The sequence below is a fragment of the Cotesia typhae genome, unplaced genomic scaffold, assembly GCF_013202065.1.
Source record: "Cotesia typhae breed Kobodo isofemale line unplaced genomic scaffold, CoteBio_Ctyphae contig_22, whole genome shotgun sequence".
Lineage (NCBI taxonomy): Eukaryota > Metazoa > Arthropoda > Insecta > Hymenoptera > Braconidae > Cotesia > Cotesia typhae.
The window spans coordinates 7,227,780-7,251,684 of NW_027423728.1; the positions used below are offsets into that span (position 1 = coordinate 7,227,780).

Below are 23,905 nucleotides of genomic sequence, written 5' to 3' on the forward strand. Positions count from 1 at the left end.
TTTGTATAAATTTATTTTTAACGTAATTTTTTTTCTTCTTAATTAATTAATAACAAAAAAAGCCATTTAAAAAAAAAAAATCTTCGGTACTAAAATATCGTATTTTTAAGAACTCTGTCATTAAGATACTTTGCATAAAAAAACTTAATCGGTTTTGATGATAGTTGTACTTAATATTTATTTACATCTTATTGATTAAATAACTTATCAATGAAGCATAAAATAAATATTTTTTTTCCACTCCGGGACTGACAAGTGTTCAGAAAAATATCCATTAAAACTTTTTATCGTGTCTTAATTTAATAACATTAAATAGTTTGTCTATGACTAATAATGAACCGTAGAATTAAAATTACTTATAATCATCTGTCTGAGAGCATTAAATGATTTAATATCTCGGACTTGGAAAAAATTTTTTTTATTACACAGTAATCAATAGTTTGCGTTTGCAATAACAAAACTTAAAGTAGCATAAAACGAATCAACGCTTTACATTAATGATTGATTTACAATCGTTACTATTATTATTATTATTATTTTCATAATAATGGAATGTTTTATAACATGTTCTACAACAATAAGATGATAACATCTATAAACTCAAAAATTTTCAAAACAAATTCATTTTTTCTTGGCAGTAAAAATTTGCCAAGCTTGAATTTATAATTTAGTCATTTTATTAACTTGTTAACTTGATTGCGTCTCACTTTTTATAATTTTATAATGTAAGTATTCTCAATTATTTACATAAAATTAATTGAAAAATATTATGAAAAGTCATAGAAATAATTAGTCATAGAAAAAAAAAAATAATAAATATGTAATAAATGTGTAATAAATTTAGTCAATATTGTCGAACTGTCCGTCGACAATTTGCCGTGGTGGATATTTTCCACGAGAGTGATTTTTAGCGACTACATCTTTTACTCTAGGTATGTGTAAATCCGCGGGGCAGAAGTACATTGGGTTGCCGTAGATATACTTCGTTTCATACCAGACTTTTTCAATAATTTCCGGTGGATTATAGGCGTCAAAATCATCCGCGCTGTCGTAATCTTTGTCCCAGTCTTCAGTTTTTATTGAATATACTTGCGACATTGAATTCCTGGAATAAATTTAATTTATTAGAAAAAGTTAAATTTAAGAAAAAATTAATTATAAAGTACTAACGAGAGAGTTGAGAAACTTTCGGTGGAACTACGTGAACTAAATGAACTGTTTGATGAATTGCTCAGGGTTTTTGCCTTTGGACCATCTAGCTTTAATTCTGATTTATTGTAGGCTCTCAGTGATTCACGGAGATTTTTAAACTCTAGTAACTGAAACAATTAATTTATATTATTTTCATTTTGGAGTTGGTTGAAAATAAAATTAATTTTTATTATAATAATGACAATAATCAATTTAAAAAAAAAAATAAATAAAAACAATTAAAAAAAAATTTTTTTTTTTATAAAAATGTATAAAAAAATTATTGAAAATTTTTTTAATAAAAAATAAAAAAAAAATAATTACTTGATAATTATCAACATCAACATAATTTTGTTCAACATCAAATCCAACAAGATTTTCAAAGTCTATCAGATACTCCGGTAGCTCTCTCAAATCATTAGCATAAAGATCAAGATACTGGAGATTCTTAAGTTCACTCATAGACTCTGGCAATGAACAAACATGATTACTCGAAATATCCAGCACCCGTAAGCTTTCCAGCTTTCCAATATTAACCGGCAACATTATCAAAGTATTCTGAGCGAGTAGTAAAACCTCCAATTTTTTCAAACACCCAAATTCATCAGGAAGCCAGCTGATGTGATTGCGGCTAAAGTCTATCTTAGTCACATTGACAAAATTTTTAATCGCCGGTGAAACAGTTGAAAGACCAACCGCTTGAGAATCAAATTCCCTGAGATCTTGGGGTGAGTTGATACATTCCAGGGGTAGCTCTGTAAATAAATTACCCGCGTAGCTGTACTGATTGTTGCCAATTTTTAACTCCTCAACAGATTCAATGTCGCTCATTATCGCAGCGATATTTTTCTCCGTAAAATTACAGCGCTGTAGATTAAGCACTCTGACTCTGATTTTTGGGTTCGGGGGAATTTTAATCAGGTCAAAAAGTGAGTTTTCAAAATCAAATTCTTCAAACTTGTAATATTTCCCGGAAAAAATCCACTGAGGAAATCGCAGTCGGGCATTATTGTTATTTCTTCCGTAGAATTTTTTAATTCTGTGACTATAAACTCGCCCGTCAATGTCCATTTTGTTGTTAGATAAATTCACAATTTCCAGGATCGGCATTCCTAACTCGATGCACGACGGGATAAATTTTATATAATTATCAGACAAATCCAAGCTTTTCAAGCGCGTCATTTTTTCCCAAGAAGTCGGAAGAAATTTAATGCAATTACCCGACAAGTTTATTTTTTCTGCCGCCATCAAGGCGCCAAAATTTTCCGGAAAATTGCACAGCCTGTTATTGACAATACTGAGCTCCTTCAAGCTGGCGAGCTTTTCCAGGACCTGGGGAAATTCGCTAAATTTATTTCTATCCAATACCAACGACTCCAACCGGACCAAACACGTGATCGCGTTCGGCAGAGATGACAACCTATTGTCAGACAGGTCCAACTTCAACAAATTGCAATACCGCTTAAAAAATTTATCCGAAACAATGTTCAAGTCTTTGCTGATTAATTCAAGCTCCAACACTTTAGCTTCTTCTTTTTTTATTTCATCCGCCGTGTCAACTTTGCTTGAGCTCCCATTTGACAAACTGCCATTGATCTGAACTCTGGAGCACTTAGCGTCACGCTTGCTCCTTTGTCTCCTTTTTACTTCCGGCATTGTACTGTGATCCATAAATTTTCTTGCTCTTTAAATTAATTTTTTTTAGGTTAAAAAAATATTTTTGGAAATTAATTTGATTTTATACTTACCTCTTGTGTATAATACCGGAACAAGTGACAGTTCACTGATTAGATAATTAATTTAAAAATATTTTAGACTTGATTGGGAGTTTTTTAAACGAGTATACAGACGCACGTGACGCTTTCAGAGTTTGTATTAAATCAGGAACGACAATATGTGCTGCCGTATGGATTTTTTTATTAAATCTGATTTAGTTATATCGCTTGATGGTAATGGAACCTTATTATCGACTAGCGTGGGAAATTTTGAGCGGGAAAAATTTGAAATTTTTTTAATGACATTCAAGTTGACAGATTTTTAAAATTTATGACATTAAAGTTAAAGAATTTTTAAATTTTATTTAACAAAAAAATTTGTTCCAAAAAGTAATCTCTATAATAAAAATACACGAGAGTGTGAAGTTAGTCAATAGTCGAAACTCGCAAAAAAATGGGACCTGATTCTTTATTGGTCAAAATTAAGGCGCGCGCGCAGCGCGAAATTCAAATTTCTAGTTTTTTTAAAATTGAATTTTTAATTTTTTTTAATTTCTAAATGTCAATTTTTTTAAATTAAATATCTGCTAAATTTATATTCATTAAAAATTATTTATAAAAATTTCATTTTAAATTTAAAATAAAATAATTGTCTAACACTTAATATTTTCACAATAAATAACACTAACCCAAGGCAAGGAAAATAATACAACATTTTTTAAACATATATTCAATAATATATATTATATATCTTAAATTCAAAAAATATATACAATTATTTAAAATTTATTTGCACACATAAAGATATATATTTATCTTTCCAGCAGTTTTGTATATAAATATACATTAAAATCTATTCAATATCTTCAAGTATATATGATATACATTTAACAGAATTTTTAATTAAATAATTCTTAAAAAAAAAAAAAAAAAAAAAAACTAATAACAATTTTTATAAGAATCAAAAGAATAAAAATTGGTTCAATCGTTACAATATGGTCACTTATAAATTATCATAAACGACTAATTAATATCTGTTCATAATTGACGATTAATAAAAAATCATCAAAAAATACATACACATTTATCAATAATCTTTCAAGTACATAAAATTATTTATAAATTTAATTATTTAAATTCTCAGCGCGACTCTTGACTCACAGTAAATATATATAGAACAAATATATATATAAATATATTTTTCAATGAACATAGGGATGATTTAAGCACACAAACGTCACAATAAAATAAATTGCAGAAATTTTTAGGATATTGTTATTAAAACAGATATATAAGGACGGTAAATTACATTGTGTTTATTTATTTATTTATTTTCTCTTAATAATTACTTAAAAAGTTAAAATTAAATAAAAATGGCTTAAATATTCTTCAGAGCTCACCCTTATGTTAAATTTCTCTCGTAAAGTTTTTAATTATGTAACCAACGAAAGAGAAAGTATTAGCAATTCTAACTATATAATCACAACCATCGGTGAACCTTGCAAGAAAATAAGTATCGGCTCAAGCCTCATTCCTCTGGAATGTTCATTTTATTTTTATTATTATTATTTTAAGTTTTTAATAAATTAATTATAATGTATATATATATATATATATATATATATATATATATATATATATATATATATATATATATATATATATTATTTCATTTTATTTTATTTTAAAATTAAAAAAAAAAATCGAGTAATTACTATATTTTTATCTCAATGCGTCGCATAGTCGAGTTCCGTATTGAGAATAAAAAAAAAAATATATATATATATTTTCTATTTTTTATTTATTGACAATAACCGATCGATTATGAGTATTGCCGATAAGCCAAAATAACAAGAACGAATTCTTAAAAATTTTTTTTTAATACGTATATATAATTTAACATAATTATATATTTCTCTGTATATTAAGATATTAAGTCTTACAGAGGATCACACACAAGGCACACCAATTACATTTTTTATTTATTATATCGCGTTACAGATGCCATAAGGGTGTAGAAAAAAAATTCTGTTTTTTTTTCTAAGTCGAAAAAAAATTTTTAATTTGAAGAAAAAATTTTTTTTTGCATTTTTGCACGTTTAATACAAAAATAAGTAATTCCCGAAAAAAAAATTTTTTTCTTCAAACTAAAAATTTTTTTGGACTTAGAAAAAAAAACAGAATTCTTTTTCTACGCTCTTATGGCATTCGAGGTGGATCCCGAGAGCCATAAGGGCGTATAAAAATTTTTTTTTACCATTTCGGACAAAACTACGGCGATTTTCGAAAAAAAATTTTTTTACCGCTTTTATGGCTTTTCACCGGGACCTTTTGCCGGTTTACGCCCTTATGGCACCTGGAACGCGATATATTTATGTATTTATGTGTATATGTATGCATATATACTCTTTTATTTTTATAAATTTACTTTAAAAAAAATTTACTTCGCTAAAATTCCAGCTGAACTTATTTAAGGACGAGATTCAAGGGACTATGAGTCAGCGATGGAATTTAATAACAAAAAATATATTTATTCTATCACAGTATCGCGTTTGAGGTCGAACCCGATGCCACCACCACTCGTTTCTAGACCCTCTGTTTGAAAGTATTATTATAAATAAATGGCTTTTATGGAAAATTTAAAGTAGTAAAAAAAAAAAAAAAGAATAAAAATATTAATAAAAATGAATCGACCTTGAGTCTTTATCACTCTCTCACGACATCGGGATCATTAAAAACAGAAACGGTAGCGTTGGTTTAATTGCGTCGTGTGTCCTCGATGTACAAATTTGCCTCAATAAAAAATGGCGTGAAAAATATATTAGTAATTATTATTATTATTATTATTATTATTATCATCCTTCTCTTGGCTTGTCTTTCTCTTTATTTTATCAATTTTAAATTCATATATCTCACTCTATCAATAGATAAATATATTATTTAATTTGGCTGTTGACTCTAATCTGGTACTTTGAATAATTAAAAAATCGATCGCAATTATTCGGCAGTTTAAATACCGAAGTTGGTCTCTCACATTCTCTCTCCCTTTTCATAATTATTTATCTTAAATAGACACATACACTGAAAGAATAAATTTATTTTAAGAAAAAAATTTATTTATTTTTAATTTTACTGCGCCGTAAAAAAAAAAAAAAAACCAAAGACAAAATAACCAGATCATAAAAGTCTATAATTACTTTTTAAATTTATAAGTACAAAAATAATATACGCAATTGATATTACAATCAATCAGGTAATAATACAATTGCAAACTAGATAGCAAAAAATATTAGAGACTTTGATTTTAGAATTTATGAAAAAAATCTATTTACGATAAGATATCAATTTTATATATTATGATTCGAAAATAGATCAATATGTAAGTTTGTTATTTTGATTTGCCCTTTTTTTATGAATTTTGTGTGTGCTTATTCAAAAATAGGCCAATATATGAGCTTTTTACCTTACTAGAAAATTGAATGCGCTTCGCGCGCTTTTTTCAAAATTTTTATTATCGAAAATTTAATTAATTAATTAAGAATTAAGAATTTATTTTCTCGACTCAAAAAAATAATTTTTTTAAAAATAATATTCTTGGTTCAAGATTTTGACTCTTGAGTGAAATTAATTTTTTTTGTCAGTGTGCAAAAATATTTTTATTATAATATTTTGTCGTTTGGTTATTTTGTCCGAGGTTATCTAGTCACGGCACCTAATTTTATTTCTTCACTGAAGAAATAATAATTTTTTTTTACAGTAATTTTCTTGTTGAAAAAAATGACTAAAAAATTTTAATTCTTTCAATTAATAAAAAAAAAAATTAATTTCTTATTAAATTGTTAATTTTTACTTTAAATAAATTTTTTCTCTCAGTATAATCTTATTTTTTTTTCTTTTTAATTATTAGTTATTTCATTATATATCTTTTAATTATAACTAAGGTATCCTGCGCTCGAGATCTTCATGCAGAAGACTATTATTATTAGCTTCATGAATAGAAGCCGGTGATGCTTCCTCTGGCTGTTCTCCGCCACTAAGCTCAAGTTGTCCTGTACTGTCACCGCTGCTTGATCCACATTCACCGTCGACAAATCTGATTAAAAAAAAAAATTTCATTAAAAACAGCTTAAACTTTTTTTAACACGTTATCAACGCTTTTAACAAGTATCACTTTATTTCCTCAAGACTTTTAATAACTAACTTATATTAATTTCTCTCTCAAGTACGCTCTATCGTAATCCAAGATTATTTCGCGGCTACTTGTTTTCGTAATCGTCTATCGGTATGTTATTGCTCGGTAAATTGATATAAAAATTTATTACCCATTTTAAAAGTTTCGGGGCCTACCGACGTTTTTATAATCATTCACTTCATTGAATTATAAACTTTAATTAATACTCAAAAGTTATTTAATCACTATAAAACATTTTATTTTTTTCTTATCATATCGTTGCGAAAAAAAAAATAATTCTCCGAAACATGAGGATAAAATTTGTCATTATTATCTAAATTATTTTTATCTATTGCTAATATTAGATTAATAATTGCATTTAAATACCAGGAAAAAATTTATTGATAAAAAACAAAAATAGTTTACTCAAGAGAAATATATAAATAATTTTTAATCGAGATATTTTTTCAATAAAATTAAATTTTTTTAATCAAAAACAATTTTTGGAAGCTAAAAATTATTTACTTCATTTCAAAAATTTTTTAATTATTTAAATTAATTATTTCTTCGCTTAAAATTCAATTATTTAATTAAAATAAATTAAATGCAATTTTTTAAAAAAATTTTCTCTATCCCCAATTTATTTGATAAAAAAAAAAAAGAATAAATCGTAAAATGTTTACCGATTTTAGAATAATTATTTTATAGTACCATAAAAACGTACGCTCCAACGACAGCGCGAAAAAAAAAGCGACAGCGAGCAATTAAATAATCAGAATGATTTAATAAAAAGTGTATTTATTGAAATATCTTACGTGTAAGGTTGCTCTTCTCCTCGCATTTCGCATATGACATTAGTCAATGCCATTATATAATTTTTAGCGAGCGTAAGTGTTTCTATTTTGCTTAGTTTTCTCTCCATTTTAACGTGAGGTATTACTTCTCTCAATTGCTGCAAATACGAGCCACCAATTAATATAAAAATAACTTAACTAATGTCTTGTAATTTTATAAGTGTGCTAGTGCATTAATTACACTAAAAAAAAAAATTAATTTTATAAAAAAAAAAAAAAATTCCCGCCTTTAAAAATCAATTTTTTGAATAAAAAAATTGATAAAAATTTTTTTTTTAATTAAAAAAAAATCTTAATGATTTTTTTTTTCAGATTGTAAGTGTAAGTGTAAATATATAAGTAGGGAATTCCGTAAGGCGATAAACATCAAGTTAAGATAAGTTCAAATTACGCAATAGTTAGTATATATTTAATATGTTGATGTAAATGACCTGAAGGCGTGATCGGTCATTAGGATGATCTTAAACGTTGGTTAGTATCCTAGGGTACTGGGATAGGATAGGATAGGATATTTATATATATTTATATGTATATAAATATAAATATAAGTACAACAAGTTAGCCCGTTAACCCAAGGAGTAATTACTATGAGAGTTTGTATAAAAAGGTATATAATGATGGTGGCATGTAAACGGGCGATGTCAGGTGTGTCGAGCCACTCCTCCTTCACCTCTCGCTGCGTTCGCCCGCGGTCATCGCCATCACGAAATTCCCATCACTAATGTAAGCTTAGCTGTGTTGTGTGTTAAGCTCTTTTATTGTGCTAACTTATAAGTTAAGGTAGAGGTTGATGTAAGTGTAGAATGTACTCTGTGCTGTGAATATAAAAAATGAGAGGAATGAGAGGTAAGGATGAGCAAGAATAATTGTCAGTATGTATGTATGTATGTATGACGTTGTTCAAGGACGTTGATTAATACCTCAAAGGCATCGTTCAGCGAATGCATCCTCATTCGCTCCCGCTCGTTGCTCTCCAATCGTCTGAGGTTTCTCTCTCTCGCGGAAATACCACTTTTTCGTCTTCTCGTTGTTGACGGACCGCTGCTACCGCGATTTCGCCTTTTAACTTGCTTCGGACTACGTTCACTCCCGCTGCTGTCGCTCTCCTCCCCCATCTAATTAATGTTTCATAATATCATTTTTATTGGACATTAAATTCCGGCATTAATTATGATACTGATCAAAATTAAGTTAGCCGACTTTTAAAAATTTTTAGAATTTTTTTTTACCTAAAAAATTATTATAAAAAAATTTTTTTAAAAATTTCAATTGTAAAAAACTTAAAAAATAATGCGTGAAATTTTTTAGTTCTAATTTAATTTTTTTTAAATAATTTTTCAATAAAATTTAAAAAATTTTAAGATCTCAGCTAATTTAATTTTCCTCAGGATTTTGCCTTTTGGAATTTAAGAAGTTACATTGAATTGTACACAGAAAAATAAATTTATTTGAATCAAGTTTATTTTTTTTTTTTTTTTTTTTTTTTTTTTTCAGTTTACAGAGGAAGAATTATTTTATTGCAAAATAAGGAAAATATTTATTAGGAAAATTCTTGCAGAAAATGTTTTCATTTTTTATAGAGTGAATTTTTAATGAAAAAATTTTTTTATCTCTATAAATTTTAAAGAAGATCTTTTTAAATTTAATGATAATTAACTTGATTAGTTAAAGGACGATTGAACACAATTTTTAATTGTTATAGAGTGTACATCAATTTAATTAATTTAAATTAAAAAAACTTTTAATAAATAAAAAAAAAAATTTGTTGGCAAATAATTTAAGATAAGTGAAGAAAAACATACAATTTGAATCATGATAATAAACATATTTATATATAACTTTTAATAATAACATTTATCAGGTAAAATTTTTTAAATATTTTTTTAAGATATCAATCAATCAAAATGATGTTTTTTTTTTTTCTTTGAATTGTTTAATTATTTAATAAATTTTCAGTATAGTAGATCAATTTAAAGATCAAGAAACTTTTTAGATTTTATTAATTTTAAATTAAAAATAATTTTTAATTTTAAAAATAAACTAAAAAAAATTCCACATAAAAAAAAAAATTTAGTAGAAAAATTCTTAAACTACCAAATTTTTCTTGATCTAAATAAATTTTACTTAATTGAATAATTTTTTGCCTCAACTCAAGACGAGGAAACTTTTAAAAATTATTTTCTTGGTTCAAGAATTTTTTTCTTCATTTAATTTAATTTTTTTTTCTGTGTAATAATTTCCAATTTTCATCGCCAATATCCTTAATAAAAAAAATAAATGGACACTCACTTCGCCACTGACATGGTGACGTCCTCTTTTACCCGTAATTGAGTCCACAGACACGTCATCCAAGTCGATATACATTTCCTGATCGATACAATCCTGATCGCTACCGGATAATCTCTCCAGACTCCTCATTATCTTGCCGCTACTAAGCCGCCTTTTTTATCACGTCTTCTTTATAAATAATATATATATTTATATAACATATATGTTCTCTACAAAGTAAAAATAACAACAATATAAATACTGACTAATTTATTTATTTTTTTATTTATTTATTCCGTAACTTTATTTATTATTTTATTTAAACCGAATTTTTTTCTTATGCTTCACTAAATCACGACCGCAGTATTAAGACATAGGAATGCAGTAATTACGAATTTTTTAACGTCAGCTATTAAACGTTGCGTCACGTCAAATTTAGTAAACCTTTCAAAGAAATACCATTTAAATATTCATTTGGTTTAAATACTAAAAAAATATCAACAATTATTTTTTATTTCTTCTTTTATTGTATTTCTTCCCTGCCTGAACAAATTTTAATTGTAATTTTAATTAACCAGCAGGACGTGACGTAAGAAATAAACTAGGATTTAATTTTTAAGTTTTTAATCCCAGTTACGAGCACGTGAAACAAACACACGTATCAGTTGTGGCTATTTTACGATATTTTTTTTTTTATCTTAAGTATGTAGTGATAATTATCAACCATACGTCAATCTATACTTAATTACAATTAATTTACCGTGTCTCTATATATAAAAAATAATTCTTTATTAAATTGAATTCTTATTCTTGTATTACTCTTATTTTTCTTGTTTTATTTTTAAAATGCGTGGGAGCTGAGACTAAAGAGAATATTGCTACAATTTCTGCTCGTGTTTTGCTAGATATATTATTGCCGGCAGCGATATTTATCTAAATCGGTACTTTCAATCATACTACCCTTTAAATTAAAATAACTAGTACGTATCAATTGATCTAATCGGAGGCTTTGATAGTGATAAACATTTACTCAGTAATAATAATAATAATAATAATAATAATAAGTATGAGCAAAATATTATTTTTCATCATTGTATTGATGATGTATTAAGAATATAATTTTAAAAAACAACTTTAAAAGTTTAAACTTGATATCTACAGTCGTCGAGTAAGCGATAAGACATTATTTTTACATTCGACTACGGCTTTATTACTTTTTTTTTTAATAGTTGAACGATTTTTAGGTTTAAAGGCTCAGAAAAGAATTAAAAAAAAATAAATAATAATAATAATAATAAAAAAAAAAAGAAATAATAAATCAAGATCTGGCTAATCAATTAATGTCGCTTTTAAAGTTAATAGTTTAAAAAAAAATATATATATCTTCTTTTATGGAAATAAATATATGTATCTGTGATAACCTTCCTTACAATATATACAGTTTATTTATCGTCAAACTTGTGTAGATATCTATTCACAACGTGCAACGTTACACACATATATGAAGAATCTAACGTTTTATTATTATTGTTATTATCATTAACGTAACCAACACACGATTATTTTATTATTAGTAAATATTATAATTTTTTTATTAAAAAAAAAAAAAAATACTAATAATAATTTGATAAATAATTTTTTTGAGAAATTATTATTATTATTATTATTATTATTATTATTATTATTATTATTATTATTATTATTATTTAAAAAATAAGTCAATTTATAGTAAATTGATTGTATTAATGATAATCATACATAATAAGTAATAGAATTCCAGCTAACTAATGATAATTAATTAATAAAAAAAAAAAATTACCTGTTTAATAATAATTCTTAAGCAGGTATTTATCTGTTTAATAAAATTCCAAGTATCAATTATTATCTGTACGTTTATAAATTAAATTTATTAGCGAAAATAACACTTAACACAACAATTTATTTTTTTTTTTATGTGTCTTTGGTAATTTAAATTTAAATAATATCAATAAATAATTAATTATTAAAAAATATAAAAAACAACAATTTTCACTTCACTTATCGCGTTATTAAAAACTCAAATTTTTTTTTTTTTTTTTTTTTATTATTATTATTATAATATATAATATATATCTTTATTTTTAGCTGCAGGTTTTATCAACTGGTAATCCAAATATTAGCGGTACAGTCTGTTGATTAATTAGATCACGAAATTGTCATTTTTGTTATCACACGTATTTCTCAATTGATTCGTTGTATCGTCCATCGACTCGTCGCCGTTTAATCCTCCGCATCGCGGCTACACTTGCCTACGCACTTCCGTTTGTTGATGTTCTTGTTGTTATTATTATTATAACAATAATAATAATATAACTATTTTATAGTTATATTATTTGAATGACTTGTAGTTTTTTTGATGTCTGACAGCAACGTCAACACCAAAAATAAAACACCGAGGCACCTGTAATACAATTTTTAATTATTATCAATTATTTATTAATTAATAAAAAGTTAAATAAAGAATCTATTTTTGTGTTAGAGATAAATAAAAAATAAAAATAAATAGGATAAGATTTTTCTTGTTAGTGTCAGCGAAAGACACTGGGGAATCCCGGACGTGTGAATTTCTTGGGATCCACTCCCACGAGAAAAAGTCTCACGTTTGAGATAGTACCGGGTAATATATTTCATTCTGTGTACCGTCAATCACAATTTAGATTAACAATTACGAGCTACATAATTTGTTTTTATTTTATTTATTTTTTTTAACGTTATTTACAAATGATAACAAAGTATTGAATTTTATTTAAAATTGATTAGATATTCAGGGTCAAAAATTTTTGTTAAACATTTAAACACGTGGACATGCATTCTCTGTGGAATTCCTCGGGAAATATGTTGATGCAAGCTCCAAGACTGGCTCTCTGTACCGTTAACCGGACTCTAGGTATTCTCAAGTTATTTAATATTAATTAAATACATTTATTTAAATTTCAGTAATTAATGCGCTCCGTTTTTTCATTTGGTCACACATTTGACAATTTTTTTTTTATTTAAAAAATTTAGATTTTTATAATTTAAATTAATAAAATAAATTTTTTATTTTCGTAATTTTTTTAAAAAACTCAAAGAATAAATTAAAAAATATTTCTTATAATTTAAAAAAAATTATAAATATTTTATATTTGAGGAAATTAATTAAAAAAATGAAAATTTTTTATTATTTATTGAAAATGTTATTTCAAAAATAAAAAATTAAAATTTATCAAAATTTTCTGACAAATAAAATAATTTAAATGTCTTTAATTAATAACTCACAAAAACGGGACTTGAATTTATTTAAAAATAAAAAATTTTGACTAAACACAAAAATAGAAAAATAATAAAATTGATAAAAATAAATATTTACCCGAAACAAAAAAATAATCACACAAAACTCGAGTAAAAACTAAGCACAATTGTCTGTTTATGAATAAAGTCAACAATAAAACTGATTTAATAACTCGATTAAAAAATAATAAAATGATTCACAATGGAAATAATAATGATATGTAATTTAATTGTTTAAAGTTAGTATAATACTAAAAAGCAAGTTCGTGATGGTTGTGTGGGTGTGCGTGTAGAGAAACAAGTAACTTTAAGTTAACTAAATAACAATTGGGCTTGAGCGAGATCTCGGCTGAACGAGCGCCCGATTCGGACTGACTATAACTGTAAACGACTACTTGTCGCCGGTTTCCCTCAGACCCCACTCTCTTTCTCAATCTCTCTCTGTTCCTCTTTTCCGTCCATTTTATGTCCCTCTCACTGGGTTTCTCTCTTTCTCTTAGAGTTACTCGATGGCATGTCTGCATCAGCCGGCAGCATGCTATCGCCTGGAGCTTTCCCCACCACCGGAACTCCATTCTCTCCACATTGGAACCTGTTCCACTACTTACTTGTATACCTTCATATTCCGCGTATGTGAGTTACCACTCGCTGTTGTACCACCGTCTCTTCACCTGTGGCCAAACTCTATCCGAGACTTTTTATTCCTTCTTCCATTATACCTTTTTTTATCAATTATTATTATCTTTTTCTCAACAAATTTTTTAATTAAACAAAATAATAACAATAATACCTTGTATCTTGTCAATTATTTAAATTTTTAAAGATATAAACTCATCCCGATGTTATACTCATCAAAAGCTTTCATTTAAGTACCCACATCAATTTTTCATATATTTATATATATTATATATATGTATATATGAAAAATATATAAAAATACATGTGGGTACTCAAATGAAAGCTCTTGATGAGTGTATCATCAAGATGAGCTTATATCTTAAAAAACGTCAATATTTAAAAAAGTAAAATTTTATTTATTTATAGTTCACAAGTCACGACAGTCCCATAGTGACTGCAAGGTTGCTAGTAATTATTATTATATATTTATTGAAAAAAAAATTTAATCAAATAAAAATAATAATAGATAAAATATGATTAAATTAATACTTAATAATGAAATAATAATTATTTAATAAAAGTATTTATTTCCAATTTATTACTCTGATGTAAGCTACTTAATGAGCTGGTGATCTGTCCAGCAGAGTTGGACGAGTAGCAATCAGTTTGCCAGCGAGACAAATTGCCTTTACAACCCGGGTGCTCAATTATTATTTTCGCTTTATTACTCGTCAACTATTGAGAATAATATACCACACAGAGTCTAGCATTAATATGTACATAGATATGAAACGGAGTTGCATACCGTTCGAAAAATATCTATATATTTTACAAATACGTACATGTAAGCTCGTTAGCACTTGTTCATAACGACAACGACTACGATGATACGACCGATACACATTGGATGGTAATTTGTGTATACTTAGATAATGTTCGACCTTCTGCTCGATTAATTTGATAACCTGAATTGTCGATAGGCATTTATAATCAATATATATTTATACTGTTAACTATATGTGTGTATGGGTCTTGAGGTCTTTTGCGATAAGAGGCCAAGCATAGATATATATGAGTACAATGTATATGCACACTGTTAATTAATTTTTTTATAGACAGGCCGTTTGTTTTTGTCAAGTCTAAATTTGAATGTCATTTTTTTTTTTTTCGGACTACAGTTGTGTTTTGAATTGAAAACGTAAAACAGATATATTTGCTAAAATGTCAGGCGACGTGGAACGTGACAAGTAGTTTTTTTTTTTTTTTTACCTTATCTTTATAACTGTTATTTATTTATTTATTTATTTTTTTTTTTCAATGGAGAAAAAATATACAAATTTCTTTCATAAATTTTAATTATTTTAACATAATTAAAAATCATAAAAAATTATTAGTTTAATTTTTTTTTGCCTGGAAAAAAATTTTAAATCATAAATAATTTGGGTAAGCATAAAAAAATGATTAAAATTGTTTAAAAAAATCTAAAAATAAATGAATAAAATTTAAATTTATTGTCACAAATGTGGCTTATGCAAATCAAGCTTTTTAAGTTAATCGATTCGTAACACACCGATTTATTATTAATTGTAATAAAAATAAATTTTAATTTATTAAGAGAGTAAAAAATGAGAAAAAATTAAATGTAACCGTAAATTTTTTGTAATTAAAATAATATATCGAAACAAAATCGCCATTTGATCTTTCAGCAATTATCTCTATTTTAATGATCGTAACATTTTATTTTATTTTATATATTTATATTATTATTTTACCATGACTGGAGGCTACAGAGCATAACAATTTATTATAATAGAAAATAAAAAAAAATAATGGTTAAAATGACGAAAATAAGTGTTTCCTGTTTAGTGTTAAGGTGATGTTTCTCGTATTTTATTGCTGCATTAGACATAAATATATTTATCCACATTTTGTTCCGTTCCAATTAAAGTTAAGAATTAATTATATATTTTGTTCCTTTTTATTTAAATATCTCAACAATTTATTTTCATTGTTTGCCAACGATAGAAATGCGAAAGCCTGTCCAACTACGTTTGAGTTTTCCGGGAAATTTAGCGTTCGCGGTTACTAAGTATACGATTATGCAAGCGGCGAAACCTCCCGCAATATGCAATAAGATTTTTAGTGTATATTGTTAATTCATTATTCATTATTCATTACTTATTTTATTATATATTTAAGCTACTTACATTCTTAACAAATAAATATTTGCATTAACGAACACACACACACACACACACACACACACACACACACACACACACACACACACACACACACACACACACACACACACACACACATTAAAAGCAATGATAAATATTCAGCCCATTGATTGGCAATATTTTTACGAAACACTTGTTATATTATTATATTAAACTCGCTCGCTCAACTCAAAAAGTAATAAATATATTTCTTTATACGTCCAAGATTTTATAAAATTTATTTTCATTACTGTTAAATAAAATTCACAGCCCGAAGCTGTTGAATTTTATAGCACAGTGATTAAAAAAATAAAAAAAATGACAAAATAAATAAAAGCTTTGAATCAAGACATCTCGAGCGTGGCGTGCGATTGACGTACGTTCCATTCAATTTTCTCGATCGTTTGCTCGAATAACAAAATACCCATTTTGCTAAATCCATAAATCTCGTAAGCATTTTTTTTACAACTCATTGAAATTTATTATTATATGCCATATGTATAGGATAAATGTATAAGTCTAATTATTAAATCGTTTTACTTTCTACTTGCTCAAATTCCTTTAAGTCTGCTTATGCTCAACTCACATGCTTACAATAATTAATAAATATGTTTGTATATATTGCATGTATGCAGAAGTACATCCGCGTTTATACCGATGGACATATCAGTGATTTTTTATCAGAAATAATTAGTGCGTGAACAAGACTACATTCCAAGGGTGACTTGGGTTTTACACTAAGAAAGTTATTGCAAAAAAATTTTTTTTTTTTTTAAGAAAACAAATTTTTAGTAAGTTGGCGTGAATGGAAAAAATAGTCCGGTTGAAATTACAGAAAAATTTGGGAAATTTACAGTTTTTGTTAGATGAAAATATTTTTTTAAGTTTACATTTTGATGAATATTATTTTTTGTGATAAAAATTGTTAGTTTGAAAATGTAAATTTTTTTATTAGAAAAATGTAAATTTTAAGCGTTGGAAAAATTTTGAATTTATACGATAAAAAATGCAAATTTTTATTTGAGAAAAATTTTGAATTAACAAGGAAAATGCGTAAATTTAGCACTTAGAGAAAAAAGTGAAATTTACATAAAAAAAATGTAAATTTAATATGTAAAAAAAAATGTTAAATTTTCATGGAAAAAAAAATAATTTTTACACGTGGAAAAATTTTTGAATTTAAAAGAAAAGAAATATTATTTTTATGTGTGGAAAAAATGCTAAATTTACAGGAAGACAAATGTAAATTTAAAAGGAAAACAGTGTAAATTTCTATATGAAATGTTTGTTAAATTATCATGAAAAAAAAAAGTAAATTTAAAACGTTAATAAATATTAAATTTTCATAAAAAGAAAAGTAATTTTTACAGGTAGGAAAATTCTTGAGTTTACTAAAAAAAGAAATGTAATTTTTACGTGTGGAAAATGCAACTTTAGCATTAGAAAATTTGTAAACTTTACATCAGATAAATGCATTACATAAAACTATAAAAATATACCTGACCTCTCTTATATAATATTAGCAAAATATTTCTATATAATTTTATAAATTTTTTTTATGTTGTGATATTTTCACAGATTTACTCCCGTAAATTTTCCAGATATTTTTTGTACAAATATAACACAAAATGGCTGTGTAATTCTTACACAACAATTTCTGTAATTTTCACATATAATTTTTTACCATCGATGTAATAATATATGGCGTTTAAATGTGCCATGATACTGAGATACAAGACGTACGTATATATCTCCGCGTCGTAATCGAGGATAGAGAAGATTTAATACACATTGAAGCTGATGGTTTGAATCCACAATAACAATAACAATAACAACACACGTGCTTAGAGAAGAAGAGCCGTCGTAAATTTTTTGTCGTGTCTCCTATTGAGCGCGAGCGTGCTACTTGGGATCCGCGGTACTATACCGATGCACCACATCCATATCCATAAATAAATTATCTTACACTGTACCCATAAGACTCTTGAGATATATATGTATGTATGTATCGAAGATATCGTGTTGTGTGCTGCATTAAACACGCTTCTACTTGTTAAAGAAAAATTATGAGATCCTCAAGTTGATATTCGGACGCTTCGGAACGACGAAAGGGAAAGTTTGAGTTCATTGACATTGCTGTTGACGTTTAATAACCTTCTCATTTTCTTTTAGTTTTTAAATACATCTTTCATATACTTCTGAGTCATTAATTTGGTTAAACGCCTGTGGAGAAATTATCCTTTTTAATAATCCTTCGAATATTAAAGTTACTATATTTCTAATTGCGATATTAAATTTCTTTATTAACAAAATAAAAATAATTAAGTGTAGTATCGTTTGATAAAAATTGCACTTTTAGATAACGGACAATTAAAGTTTGATTGGGAAAGACCTAATCATTCTTTTATTCTTAATTACTATTATCTTTTAATTTGTAACAAAAAAACAATTGTCCAGGTGGTTTGTTACAATTTTATTTAATTATTATAATAATGTTAGGAAGTTCCAAATTTTACTTTAAATAAATTGAGGTTAGATTTTTTTTTACATTATTGATTTATAACTTTTTAGTGTAATTAAAAATTTTTTTAATTAATATTTATTTATTTTCAAAATTCTGATAGATTTCATGTTTGAAAAATTTTTAAAAATTTTTTAAATCACGAAATTAATTTAAAAAATCATGAAAATTAAAGTAGCAGATATTTAATAAATTTTAGAATTTTTTTAAGAAATAAATTAGTGCAAAAAAAATTAGAAATAAAAAATTGACATATAGAAATTTCAAAAAATTAAAAATGCAATTTTTTTTTCAACCTTGTGTCAGAAAAATGTTTCAATTTAAAATTAATAATCATTGTGATGATCAATTTATTGACCTACCAACATAATAAATGACTCGACATAAAATCTACCCGTCTCAAAAAATGTGTGTTGTTTCCTCGGTTTAAAGTCTTCAAAAAAATTGTTTGGAAAAACCGGTCAATATTTTTTACAAATCGGATTAAAGGCAGTAACTCAGATGGACCGTAGAAAATTTTCTTTTCTCTTCATCCTCTTTAGTTCCTCTTATTCACAGTCGAGCGATAAATATTTAAAGTTTTTCCCAGAGGATAATAAAACCCCGAAAAAAATTCCTTCAACTAAAACCTGAAGCGGTCCAGGATTGACATTAAAAATAATAGTGAGTGCACAATCTGTATTAAGATCGTTGAGTCTAGAAAGTCAGTAATATATATATAAAATATAAATTTTTAACAAAATTATCTAGGAATAAATTACTGGTGTGATGAATTTCTAATTGCCGTGTAGACGCTTCAAGTGAAAGCAATAGATACAAGATGAAACTTTTAAATATTTATGAATTATTAACGTAAGAAACTAATTTATTTTTATTTTCGTCCTTGATAGCTGCAATTATTTTTTATTATTCCGTATCTAAAAAAAGATTATTATTTATTATTATTAATTACGTAGTGATATAATAATAATAAATAATTTAAAACTAGCCGGAAGCGTTGGCATCTGTTGTAAGCTGTATCAGCAGCAGAGGACGATGTAAGCGCCTTTCTTTGTTGTCACGACAAACTATAACAATTTAAAATAATTTGTCGTCGTAGGCGTTCATGACAATTAAACCGAACTACTACAATAGTAAACATTTTTATATTTATAAACTCCTGACTGACAATGAAATAAATAGCGCGAGACTAATGCCGGAATGAGTGAGTTAACTTTGAGCAAGCAAACGTTTACGTAAAAATTTTATGTTGTTTATTTCTACAATAATAATATCGAGGTACAAGTATCTGCGAATGGAATTATATGGGCGTACTGTCCGGTAAACGGTGAAAAGACGTAGCAACACACATTCCTGTCAGTCTGAATCAGTAGTGTTGTCCAGTTACGATGGTCACGCATTCACCCGGTCAAGGCCCCTGCTACTATTCCTACCAACATATTTCTTCCTTTTTTTCCTTTCCTATTTCATTCTGCACCGACTTATTATTCTCTATTCTGTATTCTACACTTACAGGCTTATTCAGGATTCTTATACACTTACTCTCAATCTACAATGTTTATTTATACACTCGCTCTTTTATATTTATTAGTTATCACTGGCTCGTCTTTTATGTTTGTCATCTAATTTACATCAATCCAAAGTTCCTCTTACCGGATTATGCGATATTACGTGAAATTTTATCGCATCATTTCTTTTGTAATCAAAGTTATTGCCGGCATCAGAATTAATTGCGGGAATAAAAAATTTTTGATCGCGAAATTATTAACTTTTCACTTATTAGATTAATTATCAAGTAATTTATTTAAGTCACACATTTTTTTTTTCAACAACTAATTTATTTTACTCGAAATTTTTTACTATTAAAAATTAATTAAATTTTTTAAAAATTATTCTATTATAAAAATAAAAAAAATTAAACAGCAAAAAAATTTATTTACAAATTTTGGGATCTAAAAGTTTGAAATTTTATTAATTGAACTAATTATTTGTTTTGTTAATTAAAAAAACCATATTAAAAATTTTTATATACTTCAGGTTATTTTAATTTTTAATACATTTTTTTTAAATAGGAAAAATTTAGTTGACAAGAGATCGGAGCTTTTGATATGTAATTAGGGAGGCCCGGGTTCGATTCTCAGCTTAATTCCGATCTCTACATTTTTTAAGATAAATTTTCAATCTAACTACATTCATTTGATTTAATAAAAAAAATCCAGTGCATTAGAGGCTGATTTGTTATTATAAAAGGGGGTGGGGGCAGACAAAGTAAGGTATGGGGACATCAGATCGATTGAACAACTTTGTAGGTATCGTTAAGGTCATCCAACTCTCAAATGAAACCCGTAACGATGTACCGCTATGAATATAAGGTTTACTCAGTGAAAGAGAAAGAAAAGAGAACGATCGTCTGTAGTCTGATTATATTATATATTATGTAGTATGTGGTGTGTGTTTGCTTTCTGGTGAAAGGGATACAATATATATATATATATATATATATATATATATATATATATATATATATATATATATATATTATAAATTGTAAATAAATACATAAATAAATAAATTTATACAGGTTTACTCTCTTTCTGAATGTCGCCGAAATTTAAGACATGGAATATAATACATGACATCTCAGTGCCCAGGCTAATGAAATGTCCGATGATAAGACCACAAGATGGATTGCTCCGTGTAATTATTACCTTTTTGTTTTTGTTTTATTGTGCAAATAAATTATTTTAACCATTTATATAATAGAGTGGAAAATATTTGCGAGAGTTATGTTTAATGGTAATTTAAATACTTTTAATTTTTTTTTCTTTTTATTATTATTGTAGAAATTACATACAATTATCGGTACAAATACCTAGATTGTTATTTAGTGCTTTAATAATGGTATTGGATTATTTATTTGAAAAACTAATTTCCTGTATAGAAATAAATTATTTTTTTTTTTCAATAATAAATAGAAATATTTAATTGTAAAAAATTTATGATTAAAATCATTGCAATTAATTTTTGCAATCATCCAATTACTTGCAAAAATTTATTGTAAAAACAAATATAATTTTATGCTGAATATTAAAAAAAAATTTTATTGATAAATTTCTTTAAGAATTTTTTGCGAAAAAAAATAAATGTGCAAAATGTCGAATTAAAAAAAAATCATTAATTTTTGAGTGGACTGAAAAAAAAAATCCTTGACTGGAATAAAAATTTTCTCGAACCAAGAAAATTTTTTCTTGCTCCAAAATAATTTTTATTTTTCTTAGAATTTTATTGACACAAAAAATTAGATAAAAAAAAACGTTTAAAAATTTCTTGATAATTATTGCATCATAAACTTACAATTGTAATTAAGAATACTTTTCCCTGATAAAAATTTTTATTATTATAAATTAGACATTTAAATTTTTCAAACGCGCATAATTAAGATAACTTGTTACATGCTTTGTAAATAGTTGTGTAATAAAAATATTATGATTAGTGCTTTATAATTGATTGTTGCTGGGTGTTACGGTTGAAATAAATTAAGTATGTGTATAATATTAAGAATTTCACAGACAAAGTTTCAGTTTAATCCATCATTTCGTTAAAATAATTATTTCTTTGATAATCCCACTATTTAATCACCGAATACGATTTATTTTTTTTAAAGATTAGACGTTCTAATTTTTGGTTAGTATTTATAAATTATCTCTTTGAAAAAAAAAAAAAAAAAAAAAATTAACTTCAATATATTCTTAAATATTACTAGCATATAATAAAGGTTTATTAAACTTCTATTATCTCAATTATATTATCTATATTATGGGTCATTTTACCAAATAATATTTTGTTGAAGCGCGACCCTTGCTCTTTTTGAAGTTGTCATTTTGTAAATTCAAGATTAGCTCCAGCTTAACTTTGATAACTTTTGAACTTTTTTTTTCTGACAAAAAAATTATTGATATTAATTAAACAATTTTATGTATAGACAAAAATAAAAAAAAATTATTTCTAGTGGCAAAAAATTTATTAAATAATATTAAAAAATAAGGAATAAAAAAGTGTCTTAATATTAAGAGCCAAGTGATGTGTGAGTCACTGTTTGCAGGTAAAAAAAAAACTTTATGTGTCTTTAAGCCCAGCGGGGGTCAATTTTAACAAAAAAAATTTTTTTTTCCAGTAGAATAATCCCAAGAATATAAAAAAAATTTCCGACAATTTTAAATATTAATAAAGTAAATTTTTCCCTACTAAAAAAAAATCTTTACAAAGATAAGAAGTTAAAAAATACCGGTGATCGGATTTTCCGATAGTGTATCATTAAAATAACCAGAAATATTATGAAATACGACAAATATAAATTATATAGGATAGAAAATATAAAATGTTATCTCAAACAAAAAAATCAGTCGTGTTTTCACAGGCGTATAATTAATATAATTTAAGCGGCCGGGTGAATACCGCTAATATTGAACAGAGAGGAGAGGAGATGAGAGAAAGCCGGTAATTTTCGGGTGGCATTATTGACGATAATGATTACCGGTTTTTAAATATATATACATATATGTATACATAAATGAATGTATGTAGAAATTTATGTTCATATTTAAGATGGGTGTGGACACGATTTTTGTTTTCAAACTTTGATATTAAAAGGAAGGTTAATTTTTAAAGGCTGATTTGTAAATTAGGGATTTATGTAATAAATTTTTATGAATTTCCCGTAGGGATTTAAAAGATATACTTTTTTTTAATTAAAAATAAAATTTTCTGGGCTTTTAGATCTCTGAAAAGATTTTTGAGCGTGATATTAAATGTAATAGTGATGGTGGAAGCTGAGGATTGTGGATTGAGGATGAGCCCCGAACGTAACAAGTACCAAGACCTGTTCTGAGGATCATTGACTACAAAGTACCTCAGAAGCGGGGTGAATGGCCCTGGTGTAATCAATATAAAAATAAAAATCAAAATAAAAAATATTACCGCCCAATAATTTGGCCCTACTCTCATCCTCGTAAACCTTTTAGTTGATCGTAAAATAA

The 23,905-nt window shown here is 26.1% G+C and overlaps 2 protein-coding genes and 1 long non-coding RNA gene across 4 annotated transcripts; 1 reads left to right on the plus strand and 2 right to left on the minus strand.

The window, feature by feature from the left end:
* Positions 1 to 402: 402 nt before the first annotated feature.
* Positions 403 to 3,095, minus strand: LOC141524535 (uncharacterized). 2 transcript variants are annotated; one of them, XM_074238495.1, is made up of 4 exons: positions 2,940 to 3,095; positions 1,516 to 2,875; positions 1,171 to 1,319; positions 403 to 1,105 (listed from the first exon to the last, which is right to left on the minus strand). In XM_074238495.1, the coding sequence occupies exons 2-4, from the start codon at positions 2,860 to 2,862 to the stop codon at positions 841 to 843; spliced, it is 1,761 nt and encodes a 586-aa protein (XP_074094596.1). In that variant the 5' UTR covers positions 2,863 to 2,875; positions 2,940 to 3,095; the 3' UTR covers positions 403 to 840. The 2 variants fall into 2 exon arrangements, with proteins under 2 accessions (XP_074094596.1, XP_074094597.1); XM_074238496.1 differs by having other exon boundaries at positions 1,516 to 2,851; positions 2,940 to 3,063.
* A 1,116-nt stretch (positions 3,096 to 4,211) lies between these two features.
* LOC141524109 (uncharacterized) lies at positions 4,212 to 14,145 on the minus strand. The gene is made up of 6 exons (XM_074237767.1): positions 13,588 to 14,145; positions 12,019 to 12,639; positions 10,221 to 10,429; positions 8,852 to 9,046; positions 7,893 to 8,029; positions 4,212 to 6,999 (listed from the first exon to the last, which is right to left on the minus strand). Exons 3-6 carry the CDS (start codon positions 10,347 to 10,349, stop codon positions 6,843 to 6,845), a joined length of 618 nt encoding a protein of 205 aa, XP_074093868.1. The 5' UTR covers positions 10,350 to 10,429; positions 12,019 to 12,639; positions 13,588 to 14,145; the 3' UTR covers positions 4,212 to 6,842.
* On the plus strand, positions 12,650 to 23,795 carry LOC141524112 (uncharacterized). Its single transcript, XR_012478669.1, has 3 exons — positions 12,650 to 13,125; positions 21,451 to 21,566; positions 23,646 to 23,795. It is a non-coding gene; the product is annotated as an uncharacterized LOC141524112 (long non-coding RNA).
* The last annotated feature ends 110 nt before the right edge of the window (positions 23,796 to 23,905 follow it).

Bases quoted from the DNA above. Each gene is read 5' to 3' on its own strand.
- LOC141524109 (XM_074237767.1), bottom strand. From the start codon at position 10,349: ATGAGGAGTCTGGAGAGATTATCCGGTAGCGATCAGGATTGTATCGAT. The intron at 9,047-10,220 runs GTGAGTGTCCAT...AACATTAATTAG, and splicing joins GTCACCATGTCAGTGGCGAA to ATGGGGGAGGAGAGCGACAG. The intron at 8,030-8,851 runs GTATTAATCAAC...TCGTATTTGCAG, and splicing joins CGCTGAACGATGCCTTTGAG to CAATTGAGAGAAGTAATACC.
- LOC141524535 (XM_074238495.1), bottom strand. From the start codon at position 2,862: ATGGATCACAGTACAATGCCGGAAGTAAAAAGGAGACAAAGGAGCAAG. The intron at 1,320-1,515 runs GTAATTATTTTT...TAATTGTTTCAG, and splicing joins TTGATGTTGATAATTATCAA to TTACTAGAGTTTAAAAATCT. The intron at 1,106-1,170 runs GTTAGTACTTTA...AATTTATTCCAG, and splicing joins GAAAGTTTCTCAACTCTCTC to GAATTCAATGTCGCAAGTAT.